General features: G+C 35.9%; 3 protein-coding genes across 4 annotated transcripts; 2 read left to right on the plus strand and 1 right to left on the minus strand.

Moving 5' to 3' along the window:
* On the plus strand, positions 95–2,576 carry LOC109712782 (uncharacterized protein At2g23090-like). The gene is made up of 3 exons (XM_020236535.1): positions 95–645; positions 774–814; positions 2,123–2,576. Exons 1-3 carry the CDS (start codon positions 573–575, stop codon positions 2,240–2,242), a joined length of 234 nt encoding a protein of 77 aa, XP_020092124.1. The 5' UTR covers positions 95–572; the 3' UTR covers positions 2,243–2,576.
* LOC109712780 lies at positions 3,472–6,059 on the minus strand. Of its 2 annotated transcripts, none has more exons than XM_020236533.1 (3): positions 5,571–6,059; positions 4,445–4,678; positions 3,472–4,334 (listed from the first exon to the last, which is right to left on the minus strand). In XM_020236533.1, exons 2-3 carry the CDS (start codon positions 4,523–4,525, stop codon positions 3,843–3,845), a joined length of 573 nt encoding a protein of 190 aa, XP_020092122.1. In that variant the 5' UTR covers positions 4,526–4,678; positions 5,571–6,059; the 3' UTR covers positions 3,472–3,842. The 2 variants fall into 2 exon arrangements, with proteins under 2 accessions (XP_020092122.1, XP_020092123.1); XM_020236534.1 differs by having other exon boundaries at positions 4,445–4,940.
* On the plus strand, positions 15,676–18,111 carry LOC109712446 (peroxidase 51-like). The gene is made up of 4 exons (XM_020236008.1): positions 15,676–16,141; positions 16,282–16,482; positions 16,578–16,743; positions 17,525–18,111. Exons 1-4 carry the CDS (start codon positions 15,929–15,931, stop codon positions 17,929–17,931), a joined length of 987 nt encoding a protein of 328 aa, XP_020091597.1. The 5' UTR covers positions 15,676–15,928; the 3' UTR covers positions 17,932–18,111.

Raw genomic sequence — 18,145 nt, forward strand, 5'->3', positions numbered from 1 at the left:
TTCATTTCATTTGCTCTCCCGTTGATGGGAGGTGATACTTTTCTTTCCCAGCACTGCGGTTCCGAACTGGGGAAAAGTTGATGCTTTTCCAATCTCCATTTTTTTGATTTTCCCGAACACGGTTTTAAAAAGCTCGAAGGTGATGGATCTTTCCAGAAGCTCACGATCACTAACAAATCATGCACTTATATCGTACGTGTAGAAGTAGCTCAGCTCAGTGCCTGTTATTTAGATTGTGTTCTTGGCTTTTTAGATAAGAAAAATTAATTTAACAGTTTAAAAGAAAAATTAAAAGATAATTATCTCATCAAATAATTAAAAATTGAGCAAAAGCCAGTTTTTCGAAGCGATTTATGAGACGGTAATAGTGTAAAAAATGATAGCAAAAACCGACGGACTAGTTTAAAATATCGAAGGACGTGATGGACTAATGTGCAAAAAGTCTCTGTATATTATTATGGTCCCCTCGGATCCCTAAGGCCCGTTACCCCGTAGCCACCGCAAAGTCCACAGAGAAAAGAAAAGAGGCGAGGAAAGGGTTCGGGGGAAAGAGAACGAGGAGAGCGATCGCCATGGGAGGCGGCAACGGGCAAAAGGCGAAGATGGCGCGCGAGAGGAACATGGAGAAGAACAAAGCGGCCAAAGGTCGATCCCGATCTCCTCTCTCTCTTTTTTTTTTTTCTTTTTTTTTTTTTTGATATCAATTAGGGGAATTCTATGGGTTTCTTCTGTTTTCTCACCGATCGATCGCTTTTTAAAAAAATTTCGTGCAGGGAGCCAGTTGGAATCGAACAAGAAGGCCATGAACATCCAGGTTCGCCTCTTTTTGCTCGATCTAGTGATTGTTGGATGTTAATTTCTCACGAGATTAGATGATATTGTTGTATCTTGATAGATCTGGCCGTTTTGGCCGGAATTTTGTTTATCAGGGTTAGGGTTTTTGGGATAGTTGGTGACTGGTGGAGTAATTTGGTCATCGGACCAATTTTCTCTATAGAATGATGAACAAGGAACTAGGGTTTCTAGACTGTTTAATATGAGTGAGAAAACTTAGTGATTATTTGGATGATGGCGTTGTGGGCTCTGTATTTAGGATGAATTTTAGTTTTTTTTTAGGCAATATTTATTTGTAGTAGAATCTCATAACAATTTATACAATTTTGATCTGGTGAGGAGCGACCGATGTCATCTGAGTGGTGGAAATCCGTCCTTTCCTTGTTGATGGTTCTCTAGGATTTGCATGAAGGTTGATATGATCGTGGATTACCTAGTTTCTTAGATCCCGTATCTTAGACTGACTCTTTTTGCAGTGGATTTTCCTTAAAATCTCTTAGTCCGGGCAAAATTACTATATCTCGACACAGTATGTATTTTTGTTTCCTTAGATCCTGTAACTGTACTGAGGCTAAATGCGTAGTTGCTAGTTCTCTGTAATGAGTCACCAGTGGGAACTAAAGACTAATCTTGCTTATTTAACTCTTTCTTGATAGGGATTTTTTTTCAGTTTGATTTCTGTTTTTATCTTTAATATTCTGCAGCATTTGTGAACTAGTTATTTTTGCAACCAATAATATATGCTTGTATACACTTTCAGATGATATGAATTCACTTTTTTTTTAAAAAAAAAAACAAGGTTTTAATTTTTGATATATAACTTTTCTGCGACAAGTAATGAATATTTTAGGATCTATTTGGTCTTGTTCAAATTGCTTATTGCATATATCTTATGAAAAGTGAAAATTGTGTATATGCCTTTGCGAATTATCTTCTAAACAATGGAGCCACTTGGATACATATGTATGCAAGTTATGACTTTGATGATTGGTATCTATGCAAATATGTTGGTGTCTCTGCTGTTCTTACGTTAGTGATGTATTGACTAGTTTCTTGTTTAAGGTTTCTTGGTTTCATCAGATGTTACTTAGGTGTCTTTCAAACCCATGATTTACCACAGCTGAAGAGTTCATGTTCACTATGCGAGTAAATTTGATATAATGGAAGCATGCCATTATGATACTGGATTACTAAATTATCTCGTCTTTGTCAGATCAAAAGCCTGGTAATTTGCTGAAAATGTGATGACTATTTACTTGTTCCTAATTCTATTTTTTCCTTGATTTAGTGCAAGGTATGCATGCAGACATTCATCTGCACCACGTCAGAAGTGAAGTGCAGGGAACATGCCGAGGCGAAGCATCCGAAGACTGATCTCTACCAGTGCTTCCCCCACCTTAAAAAATAGTACTGGGGCTAGAAGAAGAAAGATACAACTGTTACTAGTTTTCTTAAGGGTGGTTTTATCTGTTCTGTGTGTTAAACTGGGTTGCATAAGTGTGTAGACATCCATCTGTAATGCTTTGAACTATTTTAAGAGTGGATTTGCTTCCCTGCTGATGCATCTTCTGCTTATTCGTATTTGAAAACATATTCTTTGGTAACAATCTGGTGAAAGAAAACCAACAGTTTAGTTTTCCGAAATGTATGTTAATGGAATCAAGTGTCAGAATGTAGTTGCTGTTGTCTGTATGGTGCGATCATTTTACATGACAAGATGGCAGAGATTAAACACCCTTTTATGATGAGAAAAATCAGAGTTTATGAGCATTTACAGTCTTGTATCCCCTACTAGTTTGTTGATTTTGCGATGAGTTATTTGTTTTACCATCCCTGCAGAGCAATTATATCGTAATAATTCATGTAGTTATTATGATACATTAGTTGAATTATCGAATCGTTGAGATAATACTATATTGTTACACAAATTAGTTGTTGCTGTATTACCGTATTAGGTACAATGTTGTGTTGGCGGTGCTTGAAATACAACATATTGTTCTGAGGTAAGGACCAAGGATTCCTACAATTAGAAACTTCAATATAGTATCGCAAATGCCTATTCTGTTATCGATTCTGTTTATGGATGATTGGTATCGATAAAGAAAGATACATAGACTCGGTGAATTTGGTATTGATAAAGAAAGATCCAGGGACTAGTGACACAGTAATTTACAATGAGGACCACATTTCAAGTGATTCTGAGTTATGTATGGACTGGATGTGCATGTTCACGTTCTATTGCGCCTTTTGCCTCGCTCTTGGTTTCTTTTGGTTTCTAAAGCATTGTCCATGTGAAACTGAATCCTCTTCTAGACATGTGGAGACCTTATATTTATAAATTCTGCTAAAAGAAGAAAAGTTGTTATAGAACACTGAAGCTGAGTCAGAGATATAAAGCTTAAAAAGATGAATGACATACTCATATGATGTGTCTCTCAAATCCTCAGAAAAGAAATGGCACGACTCTTGTCTTAGATTCTTCTCAGATTCTGGTGCATTTCTTGCCATTTCCTCTGCTTTTATGCCTGAATCTATCAATTCCCTCAATACATTTCGACTGTACCGTACATTAATTTTTCCTTGAAATTTTTGATCAAATAGGGTTTCAGGATTGTAATTGCTTCTTCAAATGAACCATTAATCTAATAATCTCTCTCTTTATTTTTCTACTTAGTACACATAATTTAGGTGGGGATGAAGCACATGCCTGTGTTGTTTTGTCTCTCTTCCCTCCTGCCTTATCCTCTTACATGTGGATGCATGGAACAATGGAGATCCAATCAACACATCCTCTTTGAGGTTAATAATTTTCTCTTCATTAGAATAACCAACTAGATTAATCAGACTAAGCATCAAGCACAAACAAATTAGCAGATGGACAGGATAGGTTTCTCCTCATTCTACCTAAAAAGCCACCAAATATCATTCCTAAGGAGAGTAAAAAAAAAAAAAAAAAAAAGAAGAAGAAAAAGCCTAGTTAAAAAAGCTAAAAGTGACAATAAGGCTATTCATGTCATCTTAAGGCTTAAGCAATGGAGAAGCCATGGCTGTTGCTTAAGCCCCTCCTGCATCATTCCCTCTCCTGCGTCGAAAGCTCTAGTCCTCTCACTCTGAAAGCTAGTGTTCACATTCGGCACCTGAACAAGTCCCCATTCATGGCCTAAATGCCCGCCGGACTCGGTTGAAGATGACGAGAAGCTCGCTCCGGAGTCGCAAGAAGCGAAAGCAGTCCCTTCTCTCTTCTTTCTACTGCTTCCGATGGCAAGCGTAAGATCTAATTCGCTCTCCTGCTCGATATCTAGCATGGCCTCTTCATCATCTTCTTTGGTGCTTACTATATATTCATCAGCTGGCAGATCTAAGTTAAGTGCCTTTCGAGGCTTATTCGGATTACGGTTGGTAGGAGAGGATGAAGGGGTCCTTTGTCTCTTCAGCTCTTTGCTCTCCATCTCCCTCATCAGTAGCTTCTGAACTCTATACAATCGATGGAGCTCGTGAACCTGAATCGATAAAATTGTGCAATGTAAAGAGATCAATTAGCTTGAAATTTGAACCGATCGAGGAGGAGTAGAATTGAGATTACACAATAATTGAGACCTGAGACCTATACCTGCTGTCTAAAAGTTTCTTCATGCTTCAGCATGGCCATCTTCAGATATTCTCTATCGTAACGTCGAATGAACTGCTCCATTGCGCTCTCCTTTTAAAGAAATTGCGGAGAATTTGATCTTTTGTGTGTCACCAAAACAAGTGGAGAAACCCAAATGTTACAGAATGATTTTGTCTTCTTGTTATTCTCCAATATACGTGTCGCAATTCGGTTTCCAAAAATGTCGGTGTCGCCCTGCAAATATTCCGATTCTAGTGAGGCCAAAGTTGATTGATTTTATAGCACTTTGATGAGATTCCCACTAGTGTCTGCCGGGAAGACGACAATCCAGTCCGAAAATTGCAAATGCAGACAATAGGTAATCCAACTTTAAATGTATAGGACTTAAAATTCCAGATGAAGGTCTTGAGATATGACGTAAATTTATTCCGAAAACCATCTGATATGAGGGACCAAAGTAGAATTGTAATTTGTCCAGTTGTCTATTTCAATATTACTGCAGCAGAATAAGCTGCAGATTATATGATAGTCACATTGATTCTATTTTGCGTTGTTTCCTAGAAAAACAATAGAACTTGAAAAGCAAGGAATTTGCTGGAGAAAAAAAAAAGAAGATTAATATTTGCAATAAGTAAAAGTTTAGCAGCAATAATTGAATATCATGGGATAGTTAGATTTCCCATTTTCAAATCCCCCAATTTTCTCTCTCTAATAAAATGCACCAAAAATTAATTCCTCTGGAGACAAAGGTATATGCCCAGTAGTTTCAGAAGCATGTGTAATCATTAAAAGTTAAGAAGAAAATCCCTTTCATAATTGGTAGTTCACTCAATGAAGAGGGAAATCCAACAATCAATATTACAGGTGGTAGAGAGAGAGAGATTGTTCATGTGAAATAACAAAAACAAAAGGGGGTTGGATATTGATAGAAACTAACATTTAAATAGTACCATACACAAATTACTTTGGGAATTAACATAAAATTGAGGATTATGATGGACAAACTAGACCACTATATGTGTGTGTCACATGGCTAAGACCATGAACAAGAGAACCAACAATCCTTTGAGAAGAACTTCATATGTTACATCTTTTATCATCTACAAAAGGCTCAAAGCACCCTCACCTGTGATCAACTCTTTGGTATCAGCTCCTATGATGAGGAACACAAAAGGAGCTTCTTCAATGGAAAGAGAGAGAGAGAGAGAGAGAAAGAAAGAAAGAAAGAAAGATAGAGAAGGAGAAAGCTTTTCCAACTCCCTCTGATCACACCCTTTCCTCAATATGAAGCTCTCCTTTTGGGGACACAAAGAACAACCCCACAACTCCTCAATTCCCCCTCAATGAGCACTCCTATTTAAAACTCCCTCCACAGCCCCCACCCCCAACCAAGGAATAATATATTACTTGGATCTATTTAGGCATGCCCAAACAAAACCATTCTTAGCTCAGTGAAGTTCCAGGTGCATGAGGAGAAAAAAGATGCCCCAGAGAGTGCCAACAAAGGATAGGCACTAAAATAATCAAAGGGGACCCCTCACAATTATTTTATATAGAGAGGAGGGTATTGGATAATTATAGAGCACTACTCCAGAGAATCACCCAAACAAGCCAGCTAAACCTACCATGATACTACACATGTGCCCAACCCCCCAACCCCCCCAAGGATTTTTTATCTATCATTTTCCATGTATCATTACAACTTGTTTCCACTAACATACACTATTTAGGATATGGTGTAGCCGAGGAATAGAATGTGGGTGTGTTTACACTTGTTCAGGAGAATATTTTGCGCCAATAATCGTTTGTAAATGCTTGGGGGAGTTATTGGCTAGTGGTGCAATAGAGAAACTTCCACATGGATGGGGTGTACCTGCTGCTTTTTATGTGTATTGGATGTTATATATATATTGAACACAGCAGTACAGGTTACATTCTTCTTTATGTACTTTTAAAAGGTCGTATTTAGCTTATAACTACTGCCACCTTTTCAGCTAATAAGCATTCCATGACATCTTGAGCTTGTCTTATTGCTTGGCCTTATCATCCATCTGCTGGATTTCGGGCCGTGTTCGCGATTTGTCGGCCATTAAAATCACGGGCTTGTTTTGGTAGATTGAGCGGTTTTTGATTTGCCAGTACTGATAAACTTATCGGATTCCTTTTCACATTATTCACAATGTATTATATATGCGGGATCCAAACCAATTTAACTTTTAAACTTTAAATTGAATTGGGCAAGTTAAATTGGATTAGATTATGCTACTTACCACCTATCTAAGGAACTTGGTGGAGCCTTTTTCACTAGCTTTGACCACTTTGGGCTCATGATGTCATTGGACCAGATAATCTTATGATCCAAATTTGGTCCACCACCCACCACCACCACCACCATCACCAAAATTGGATCAGCTATGATCACCATGATGCACCCAATGCCATGCATGATCCTGATTCAATGCACATGGGTCCACATACAATCCCATCATCATCACCGTTAATCCCTCATCACAATTTACATTACATTGCTCCTAAAAATAAATACCTAGTAATTAAAATAATCCCCTGTTCCTCACTGAAAACAAGCATTGGAGACACATGGGTTCGCGTGCATTATTGGCACACAATAATGAAATTAGTAATGATAATAATAATACAAACCTATATCCCTTTTCTTTGGGAGAGGGGAAGAGCTCAATTTTGTCCTCTTTTGAGCTTCGCACAATCACACCCATCCCCAAGGGCCGTGGATTCAGTGTAACGGCTTTGCTTCGAAGAGGGTTTGGTGGTTACTGGGTACAGCGTATGTGCGTCATGTAAAAAGAAAAAATAAAATAAAAAAGGAAAATGCTCGGGTGTGGATACGANGTTGCACCGAAGAGGGTTTGGTGGTTACTGGGTACAGCGTATGTGCGTCATGTAAAAAGAAAAAATAAAATAAAAAAGGAAAATGCTCGGGTGTGGATACGACTTACGGGTAGTGCTCTCATAGTCTCATATGGTGAGGTCATTTGGATAAGAGTAATGCCTCGCGTAACATGTAACCTAGAAACTCCCTCAAAGTGTAATTTATACGTTTCCATATATATATATATATATATATATATATATAAATTAGTATCTTTTTAGAGTTAAAACCAATCACCGAGCAATGCTATTATCAACGCTAAATTTATTATTACAACCGTTTCGTTGCATGTAGTTGCAACTGCATTGCAGTTGTAATTACATGCAAATATAAATATGGTATTTAGTTTTTGACATATTTAACTCTAATTGTTATAGAAACTGCAATAGGAGGTCCAATTACAACAATTAAAATAACGTCTAAATTAACCGCAGTTCCAACAACAACCGTTGGAGAGAGTAATTTTAAACAAAAGTTAAGTTTATCTCCTTAATTATTTTTTAAATAAAAAATATTTTTTTTTTATATTGAAGGTAATCTTACCATTATAAATGATCATTTCTCACATGCATACAATCAAACAAATTATTTGTAGTTACAACAGTTTTTACTATATCCAACCAAACAGGATGTATATAGTTGCAACAGCTGTATTTTCAATTGCATACATCTTCAACTATACTGTATTTATAATTACATCTAACCGAACAATCCCTTAATGTATTTGGTCGGTAATCAATATCGAATTTGAGTAGATACTTCCGCCCACTTCTATAAATAAGATTTGCGCCGAAGCAATTGATGCCATTTAGTAATAATAAGTGGGATTTAACCATTTTCATATTCAAGTTTCATCAATCTTTGCTTTGCTTGAGAGTGGGCATAGCATAGCATTACTCGCCTTATTAACCGGATCGGCACTATTTTGGGGTATCTTTTGGGGTACCCGTAGCGATACTCTTTGGATAAACCCTAGAACTCAAAGGTGCCGACATTGGTGCACGCGTTGCCGGAGAGGGGAGGCGCAGCCGTACGAGGTGGTGGGCCCCCCCAGGGGGCCCGTTCCCCGAGGACCAAGAGCCCGATCGGGGGGCCCACCACCCATTCAATTATTAAAAGATTATTAATTAACTAATTAATAAATTAATACCCAATATTTTGTATATACTCTAATGACATAATTGGGCAAATTATACAAAGAGGAGTGCTATTTATAGAAAAGGTTATGAAAAGGAGAGAAACGGCAACGTTGTTCTCCTTTTTCTTCTCCCTTTTTGTTTGTTTTTTTCTTTTTCTGTGTGCGTGTGTGTGATTATGATGATGGGTATTGTTAATTAATCACTTTATATCTTGGTAATTGTAATAGAAAAAAAAATTAAAAAAAAAATAAAATAAGAAGTTACTTTTCGTACTCTGACTACTATAGGCATGATTTTGCTTTTTTGGGTTATAAAAACTATTTTTGTTTGGTCGGTTAACTTACATATGATTAGTAATAAACAAATATCGTTTTCATGTACATACAAGTAAAATAAAAATATATCAAGAAAATCGAGATAATTTTTTTAAATAATAAGATGATAAATTAAAACATTATTGCTAGATTTTTTTTTAATCTAAAATAATAATGATTGATTGATTGAATTGTTAGCAGTAACCTTAGGTGGAAAAATTACTAAACACAATGAGGAATGTTTCTCCAAGTATCAGAAATTGGTAACAATGTTTGACCTGATTTGAAATTTCTTTTGAACAGAGTTTTTTTTTTTTTTTTTTTTTTTGCCCTTTTCTTTTCATCAAAGGCCCTGTGGACAATCGATTGGAGTAAAAAAGAAGTTAATCATGCAGAGAAAAAGAACATGAGGGTCTTTTGGTCAAAGGGGGAACACGTAAAAGGACTTGTACACCCTGCTTCTCTTTTTGACTTTTGTATAAAGTTGTTTCAAAGGATTTAATGAAGGAACTTTTAATGCTTGTCCAATAGATTTATTCAAGTAACAAGTAATACTCACCACCGTCCCAGAAGCAAGTGGCAAAAAACTTAATGATTGATATCCAAAATTATAAATTTGAATCTTAATTGATTCATATTTTTAGCTAAATTTATTTCTAAATGAAATAAATAAAACGGGTAGCATGCTATCTATCTCTTTATAAAAAAATAGAACAAAGTAATACTCAAATAAGAGCTTCACGTCGAGATTTTGGACTTGTTTTTCACGGTACAGGAGGAACAAAGAAAAAAAAACTCTTAGGTAGTTTTAATCCAGCTATCTGTATACGAAATACTGCGATAATCTAAAATATCTATTTGAATTTAATCAGAAATGTTCACCCTATAAATTCATATTAGTATATATCAACTCTCGAAAAAAAAAAAAAAGGTGTTTAGAGAATGATCTTTGAATATTTTATATTCAATACTACTTTTTACATCTGGATTCAAAATTTATTTTAATAAAATCTCATGCTCCGATAATACATAAAATTAAAGAAAAACTTCAAATACCAGCTCTGTGGTTCCGTATTTTCTTACTTTAGTATCATATGATTTAAAGTGTATCACTTTCGTACCATATGGTTTTATTTTTCTTTTTTTTTATTCTCTCCACTAATTTTTTTTATTAAATCAGTGATAAAGTTAAAACTAAAGAGTACTAAAATAAATATTCAATAAATTATGGATGAGGTATCTAAGTTTTTTATATAATTTAACGAGAAGTCAACGGAGGAACAGATAAAAAGAAAAAAACTGATACTACAGAGTATTAAATTGATACATTTTAAATCACATAGTACTAAAATAAAAAAATACAAAATCACGGAGGGTATTCGAAGTTTATTCTAAATAATTATTATACATGAGAACTTAAGTTTCAAAGAGATATTGTTTGAATGTTTTATGTACACTTCTCTCATGCGTCACCTTCAACAATCATTACATATGAATTAATAATTGGGTTGAAATTAAAGAGCAAACTATAGCTTTGAAAATAATGCTACCTAATTACCTCAATTTGCGTTCTACGAGGAGTGAGTGTTAGAGGACATCATGAAGAAGCAGATGAGCCTGATTAATAACTAATGAAATATATATATATAAAATATTTGTGAGAGCATGCATGCTTCTATCGCACGAGCTAAACCTAAGTAGAAATTCAGTGCTAACACTTTTTGCAGAAAAGTACATCGAACTTTGTAAATTTCTCTGTAGGTGTCCTAATCTGTCCCTCTTATATATACAGATTCATAATTTTACAGTACGTTGGAATTGGTGTTATGCAAAAACCTAGTTAGATGTCATGATAACGGCAAGACAGGGATAACTAAAAAAACATTAAACTTTTCAGATTAGGGATATATATGGAGAGTTCGACTGGGCTACTATTAGTAGCAAAATTTTATTGTTGCTACCAGTTTTTTAGCCTTTGAATCAACTCTTTTCATTATTTCTAACCATTGGATTAAATACTATAACCCAGTGGGGACCACTCAACCCTAGGGGGGACCACTCAACTCTAACCGACTAATATCATCCCGATCCTACAATTTTTCATCCTAGGGTTAAAAACTTGATAGCAAAAAGAGCGTTTTACTATTAATAGCATTCCAGCCTAATTCTATATATATATATATATATATATATATATAGTAGAGCTGCTATACTCTTATGAGTATTGGACCCTTCGTACTCATAAGTTGTTTTCGATGATGGGGCTTCCGAATCGATGATCCACTCCGTTAAATATGATCTAGAGTATTTGAAATTTCTAAAAAATAAATTTTGTAATTTTTCGAAATCATAATAAAGTCTATCAAACAGGCATAAAATTAAGGGTCAAAATCGAACGATATCTTAAAAATGGATGATCGGATCCTTTAATTTAAGATCGGAGTTATTGATCTTTATCTAGGTAGTGACTAGAATTTTTTTATTAAAAATTCAATATATTCCGATTCTTTTACACCGTTAAACTAGCAAGTATTCCATACCGGCCTTTAAAAATTATCAATTTTGTGAGCTTTTGATCGTAAGGTAAATGATGTCGAAAAATTATGAAATTTGATTTTTAGAAGTTTTAAATACTCTAGATAATATTTAACGGCGTGGATTATTGATTCGGAAGCTCTATCATCGAAAACAACTTATGAGTATGAGGACGATTATACTCTATATATATATATATATATATATATATATATATGTGTGTGTGTGTGTAAAACCTTAAAAGATATCTGAATGTAATTGATTAGTAAAATTTTAAAATAATAAATTATTTTAAGTTTACAAAGCGTGCGAAGTTAATTTTGTCAGTATCATTACTTAAGAGAAGTACATAAATAGATATAAGGAAGAAAAAAAAAATAGTGAGCGCAAATTGATACCAAATAAATTTAAATTTCGTGCTAGTTAAAGAAATAGATTGTTGAATATCACATTTATTATTTAAATCTCTTTTTTTTTTTTTTTGAAAGTCCCAACACGCTCCAGTAATAAGTAATAACTTATAACGCATGAAATAATTTCTTGCTACCAAATAGTTTGGAAAGATGTTAAAATAAATACAACGTTTAATTAGTATCAAATTGAAACACTAATAGTGGGTTGCGGCACGTGCACGTGGCACGGGGGAGGGGACAAAGGAATAGTCGCATGGAGCGCACGAGCTACGCTAAATATCGGATCCAACGCCGAGCTATACAATGCCACTACATGCCCTGACCCACATTTTATTTTATCTCGGGGTGCGAATTAACCCGACACGGACCCATCACGCTAACCCTTTTGAACTCTCTCGTCCTTCTCTTTTCATATCTTTTCTTTTTTTAAAAAAAAAAAGAAAAAAAGAAAAGGACCCCTTGCTTATAGCTCGACTTAAAGTGGCCCCTCAACTTTGAGTTTACATTTAAATAATTCTAATTTGTTAAATTTAATAATAATTATTGTTAAGTATAAAAAAATATAAATACCGTTTTCTAATAGCTTACGTTTTTAAAGTACAACAGGTTTCACATGTGTTGCCGTACTCTAAAAGCTTAAGCTTTAGAGTACAACGGTTGTTTCACATAGTATCAAAGTAGGAGATTCTGAGTTCGAATCATGCCATACTCTTAGTGTTATTTACTTTCTCTCATGCTTCGAGTAGTATTAATTTTCTCCCATTTAACTCAAGTTCACGTCATGGTCTTTAAAAAAAAAAAAAGTCTCGAGTCCAGACGTGAGTCCGTTCTCTAATAGCTTAAGTTTTTTAAAGCACAACAATTGTTTCATAATTTTGTTAAATACGCAGTTTTAGTTCCTTTTGTAAGCAATAAAATCATGCTTATGATTGATTAATAGCTAGAAAGCGTATTAAATTTGATTAGAAAATAATTTAGAAGATAAGCAAATTTGTTTAGAAAAAATATTAAAGTTGAGAGACCTATTTCAAAATATTCTATAATTGAAGGGGTCTAGATATGTGATCTATTTATTTATTTATTGGAGCTTGTGTTCACTAGTGAGTATACTCTCACGGCTCCTCAAAAGAATGGCTTTAATGACCTCACAATGTACCTTAAAGTAGCCACATTCCCGTGCCCTTCTGCTCATTATCCTCTTTGTTTAATCCCCATTTGTGCTTTGGGGCATTGAATCCTGAGGAGATTAATTATATAATAAGATGCTAATAATAATGTGTTTATTACTGGAGTAATTATTATTGCAACTTTGGTCACCCTTCCATTGTGGGGACACAACACAAGGCATCTTCCTCTTCCCACGAGTCGCACTTCATATCGCATTATGAAATCCTTTTGAACCACAAAGCTTTAAATTTTAATTTTAGTTTTTCTTTTTGGGGGTGGGCCATGCGCTTTGTTGGTCATGGTCCATTCCATTTATCAGATGCGCCTAACTAAGACGCACTCTTTTCTATCAAAGTACTACATGACACAGATAGACAAGGACGCATTTTACTCTGATGTGTCTGATAAAATTTTGTTCTCACGACTTATCATAGAATCTTTTGACAACCTACGCATAGAGTTTTCTAGATTGTTGGCAAATTTGTCGTAACATTCACTATCTCGGCGACTGCTAATGCTAAAAGCTAAAATAAAAATAGAGCTAAAACAGGCCCCGAAGTCAACTTGATGTAGAAATGCCATAAACCAAGTAACCAACCGCTGTAAAGAATTTGTTCCCCTGTCCTTGTTATTCCCAACCAAAAAAAAAAAAAAAAAATGGAGGAACGAAAATGGTGGAGAGAATCTATCTACACATAAGAGATAAGGCCTTGCGCTTTGCTCACCGTTAATCTGAGTGGAAGGATCTAAATGAAACATCATGTGCTTATCGACACAGTACAACACGACACTGACACAATTGTATTACACTTTTTACTTGTTAGAAAGAGATAGGATCCTCGGATTAATCTCTTTATTCCATTGAAAAGAAGTAATTTTACAACGAGGAATTGAGGAGACTAGAGAATGGCTCTTGATCTATGTAGTGTTCGCTAAATTTTGTTATCGACAGGTAAATTAACTGAATCTGATCATTATTTATTGGTTGAATTTACTCAAACTTAATAAATGAAATTTCTTTTGTAACCGGGCCTAAACCTATGGACAAACAAGCCCATTAGAAAACCAGTGGGCCGAACCAGCCCAATGGCTTCGGCCACTTTAGGCCTCTGTACTATTTACATTCAATATGTTGCATTATGGGCCAAATGGACCCTTTTTTGTAAATAACTTCTAGGGAAAACTTCAAAAACCCCCCCCTGTGGTTTCGTGCATTCTCACTTTGCTACCCTGTGGTTTAAAACGTATCAATTTCCCCCCCTGTGGTTTCATTTTTATCTTTTCGGAAGCTTTTTCGTTAATATTTTGTTAAATTATATACAAAAAACTTCAGATAACCATCTATATTTATCGAATAGTCACTTTAGTATCCTTTAATTTTAACTTTGTCACTGATTTTAAAAAAAAATAATAAAATTGATAACAAAAAGATAAAAACGAAACCACAGGGGGGCAAATTGATACGTTTTAAACCACAGGGTAGCAAAGTGAGAATGCACGAAACCACAGGGGGGGTTTTTGAAGTTTTCCCTAACTTCTAATCAACTAAAAGACTTAAATGCAAATACCTTTTTGTAGTAAGCATAAGTGACAAAAAATTTGATGGCAGAATATCTGAGATTCTAAATTCAAAACTAATTCCTCCACATTTTCAGTTAAGTTTATAAAAAATTTGAACGAACTGAGTCACATGCTATCTTTCACGACCCTATCGCAAGGTTTATAAATTTGTGCAGTTTGTTCATATATAATTTAAGTTGTAATAAATCAACGCTCTTTTTCTCCTCCCTTTTTCTGGAACTATTGAAACCAAAGATTTAAATACCGTGGCATGGGATTGTGTCGAAATCTTACTGCCGATCACAAAAAATACATGTGTGCCGACACGTAATAATATGAAATATTTATTTTTTTTAGTAACAAAATTTTCTAATTGTTTATTATGTATCTTCATCGAATTTGTTGAACTTTATTTAAAAAATCACTAACTAAATTTAAAAAAAAAAAAAATTTTGAGCTGTGCCATCAGCACGGGACTGTATCATGCCGGTATCTTATTGACACGATACGTTACGGTTGATACGCGTCGTGTCGATAAACACTTAAATCCTTGATTGCAACTATTTATACACGCGGCCATATGGTCTACATGCATCCGTGCACATGCATAGCCCAATTATGAAGTACAATTACACATGCCAGCTAATAACACGTTTCCGGAAGAGATGAGAAGTCAAAACCATAACACTCCATGGGTTTCCGCAGCCCACGAGAAACCATGTAGATAATAATAGCATCCTATAAGCATGTTTTTTTTTTTTTTTTTCTTCTTCTTCAGGTTTACATTGTTTATCCTAAATAATCAAAAACAGAAGCATCCCAAACGAGAAGAATAAGAAGAAGAGAGCAAGAGAAGAAGCACACAAGAAACTGCCCCTTGCCAAATATTCCAATTGCCAAACACTACTACTTACTATTGATTAGTCTTAGACAGCTCCCTCTTGTTGACTATGAATGTATAAATAAATATACATTAATAAGCAGGTAATTCTTTGGAGTTACTGATTAGCAATACGTGTACCAATATATCAACAACATATAAAAATAATATTTTAAAAAGATTGTAATAGTACTATATTAACTAACGACCCATTACTTTACGTCTCTATCTACCTAACAAGCATGATTGTTGACATGATAATGCATTTGTGGTGGATCCTTCATATGCACACATTTCAACTTCATGACTACTGACTATCATGAAGAAGAGCCAATGCTGGCCACAATTAATCAAATGGAACCGTCCAAAGTCCACATCATCTCCACCCTTTATCTCTCATATCTCTTCCATATATATAAGAAGTTTCTAAAAGCCAATTTGGCTCCTCCCTTATCCTGTATATATATATATATATATATATATTACCCCATCTCCAACTCTTTTTATTCTTTAATTTCCCACATATTATATCTCTCTTTCTCTCTCCCGCTTTGTGCTGTGTCATGAAATGGCAAAAATTGGTGTGGTGGTGCTGCTACTCTTCTTGAGCCTCTATGTGTTTCCTCAATTGGGCTCTGCACAGCTCCAGCAAAACTACTATGCTAACATTTGCCCCAACGTCGAGACCATCGTGAGGAATGCCGTCACGAAGAAGATTCAGGAGACCTTTGTGACCGTCGGAGCCACAATTCGCCTCTTCTTCCACGATTGCTTCGTTCAGGTGATTGTATGCTTAAACATAATGTCGAAACAAAGAATTCAAACTAACTCTGCTTTTAGATTCACACGTACGGATCGAATCGAATGCCTATCCGATGACTCGGGCATATATACTTATCAAACGATCGATGTTGGTGATAGGGATGTGATGCCTCGGTGATAATCGTGTCGACAGGGAACAACACGGCGGAGAAGGACAACCCAATTAACCTCTCCCTCGCTGGAGACGGATTCGACACCGTGATTCGGGCTAAGGCGGCGGTGGATGCAGTCCCCCAGTGCACGAATAAGGTGTCGTGTGCCGATATCCTCGCGATGGCCACTCGGGACGTCATAGCTCTGGTTCGTAGCTCTTTAACTTTCTCTTCAGATGCCTGCGTGCACAACAATACATACTGCTTTGTAAGGCGGATGTTTGGTGCTGTTGAATTCAACAGGCGGGCGGGCCGTCATATGCGGTGGAATTGGGGAGGTTGGATGGGCTGAGCTCGACGGCGAGCAGTGTTAACGGGAGGTTGCCACCACCGAGTTTCAATTTGGATCAACTTACCTCTCTATTCGCAGCAAACGGGCTCTCTCAATCCGACATGATCGCTCTCTCAGGTAAATATGTTCATTCCGTTAATTATGCACTCTTTACCAAACTCTTTTATGAAAACAGCAGAATAATCTGCGACTTTCGACAAGAAGATTAATTTATCATCTGGACCCAGTAAAATATTTAAATTGGAAAAAAAAAAAAACTATCATAATAGCTTCTCTCGGTCAACTTCACCTTGAAGTTGTCGAAAAGTAAATCTCTACCAAAAAAAAAAAAAAACAAAAGTTTTTTAAAATATTAACGGTAAAATATAAGTACAAAAGAGTAATTTGATAACACAGTGGAGTGGGGGCCTTAATTAGCGACAGGTCACCACAGACTGGGCCAATAATGGGATATGAAAATTGGAGATTAGTAGCCGAATGACCTGTATCGATTGAGACCTTTTGCTGCTTTTATGCATATAAAGATAAAGATAAAGACAATAATAGCTAGATAAGAAAGAGTAGGAATATTCGGGAAGAGACATTTTTCCCATGTACTTTATCTTCATTTTTTTAATCTTTAAAATATGAAATGGAATATACAATTCAATTAGGCTTTGTTACCAGAAGCGACAGTATTCCTCTCATGCTTTCATTTTTTTTACAAAAAGAAAAAATAAAGTAACAGTAATATCCAGTTCATAATTTAAGTTGCCAGCAAGTGACTTCAACTAGCTTGCGTTTTTTGTTTTCTTCTCTCTCAACGTATCTGCATGTTCTATTGTACCCGACGAAAACAAACTAGAAATTTTCAATCTTTAACACAGCGCTAAAACAAATGTGGAATCTAATTTTGCAGCGGCTCACACGGTGGGCTTCGCTCACTGCAGCACCTTTGCGAACCGCCTATACAACTTCAGCCCAGGAAGCCCAGTGGACCCAAGCTTCAACCAGGCCTACGCGGCCCAGCTACAGGCCGCATGCCCTCCTAACGCAGACCCGAACCTAGCCGTCGCAAATGACCCGGTCACTCCCCGGGTCTTCGACAACCAGTACTACAAGAACTTACAACAAGGAATGGGCCTCTTCACCTCAGACCAAGTCCTCTTCACGGACTCGCGATCGGCGCCCATCGTCAACTCATGGGCCCAGAGCCCGCAAGCATTTCAGCAGGCCTTTGTTACCGCCATCACGAAGATGGGGCGGGTCGGAGTCAAAACCGGGTCTCAGGGAAACATTCGCCGCAATTGCGCCTTCTTCAATTAATTGAAAGGAAAAAAAACAAAACAAAACAAAACAGGGTTGTTTTATTTTGTTCAAATTACAAAATTGTATTCATTCTTGAGGAAGCATAATGAGAATGTGATCATTGAAGAAGAGACACCTAATACCTAATTGAATAAAACTAGATGCTAGTGTCATGAAGTGGGGATGCATTCGTAAAAAGCTTCACAACTTTTATTGTCCTTTTTTTCTTTTC

Source organism: Ananas comosus, linkage group 7 (assembly GCF_001540865.1).
Source record: "Ananas comosus cultivar F153 linkage group 7, ASM154086v1, whole genome shotgun sequence".
Lineage (NCBI taxonomy): Eukaryota > Viridiplantae > Streptophyta > Magnoliopsida > Poales > Bromeliaceae > Ananas > Ananas comosus.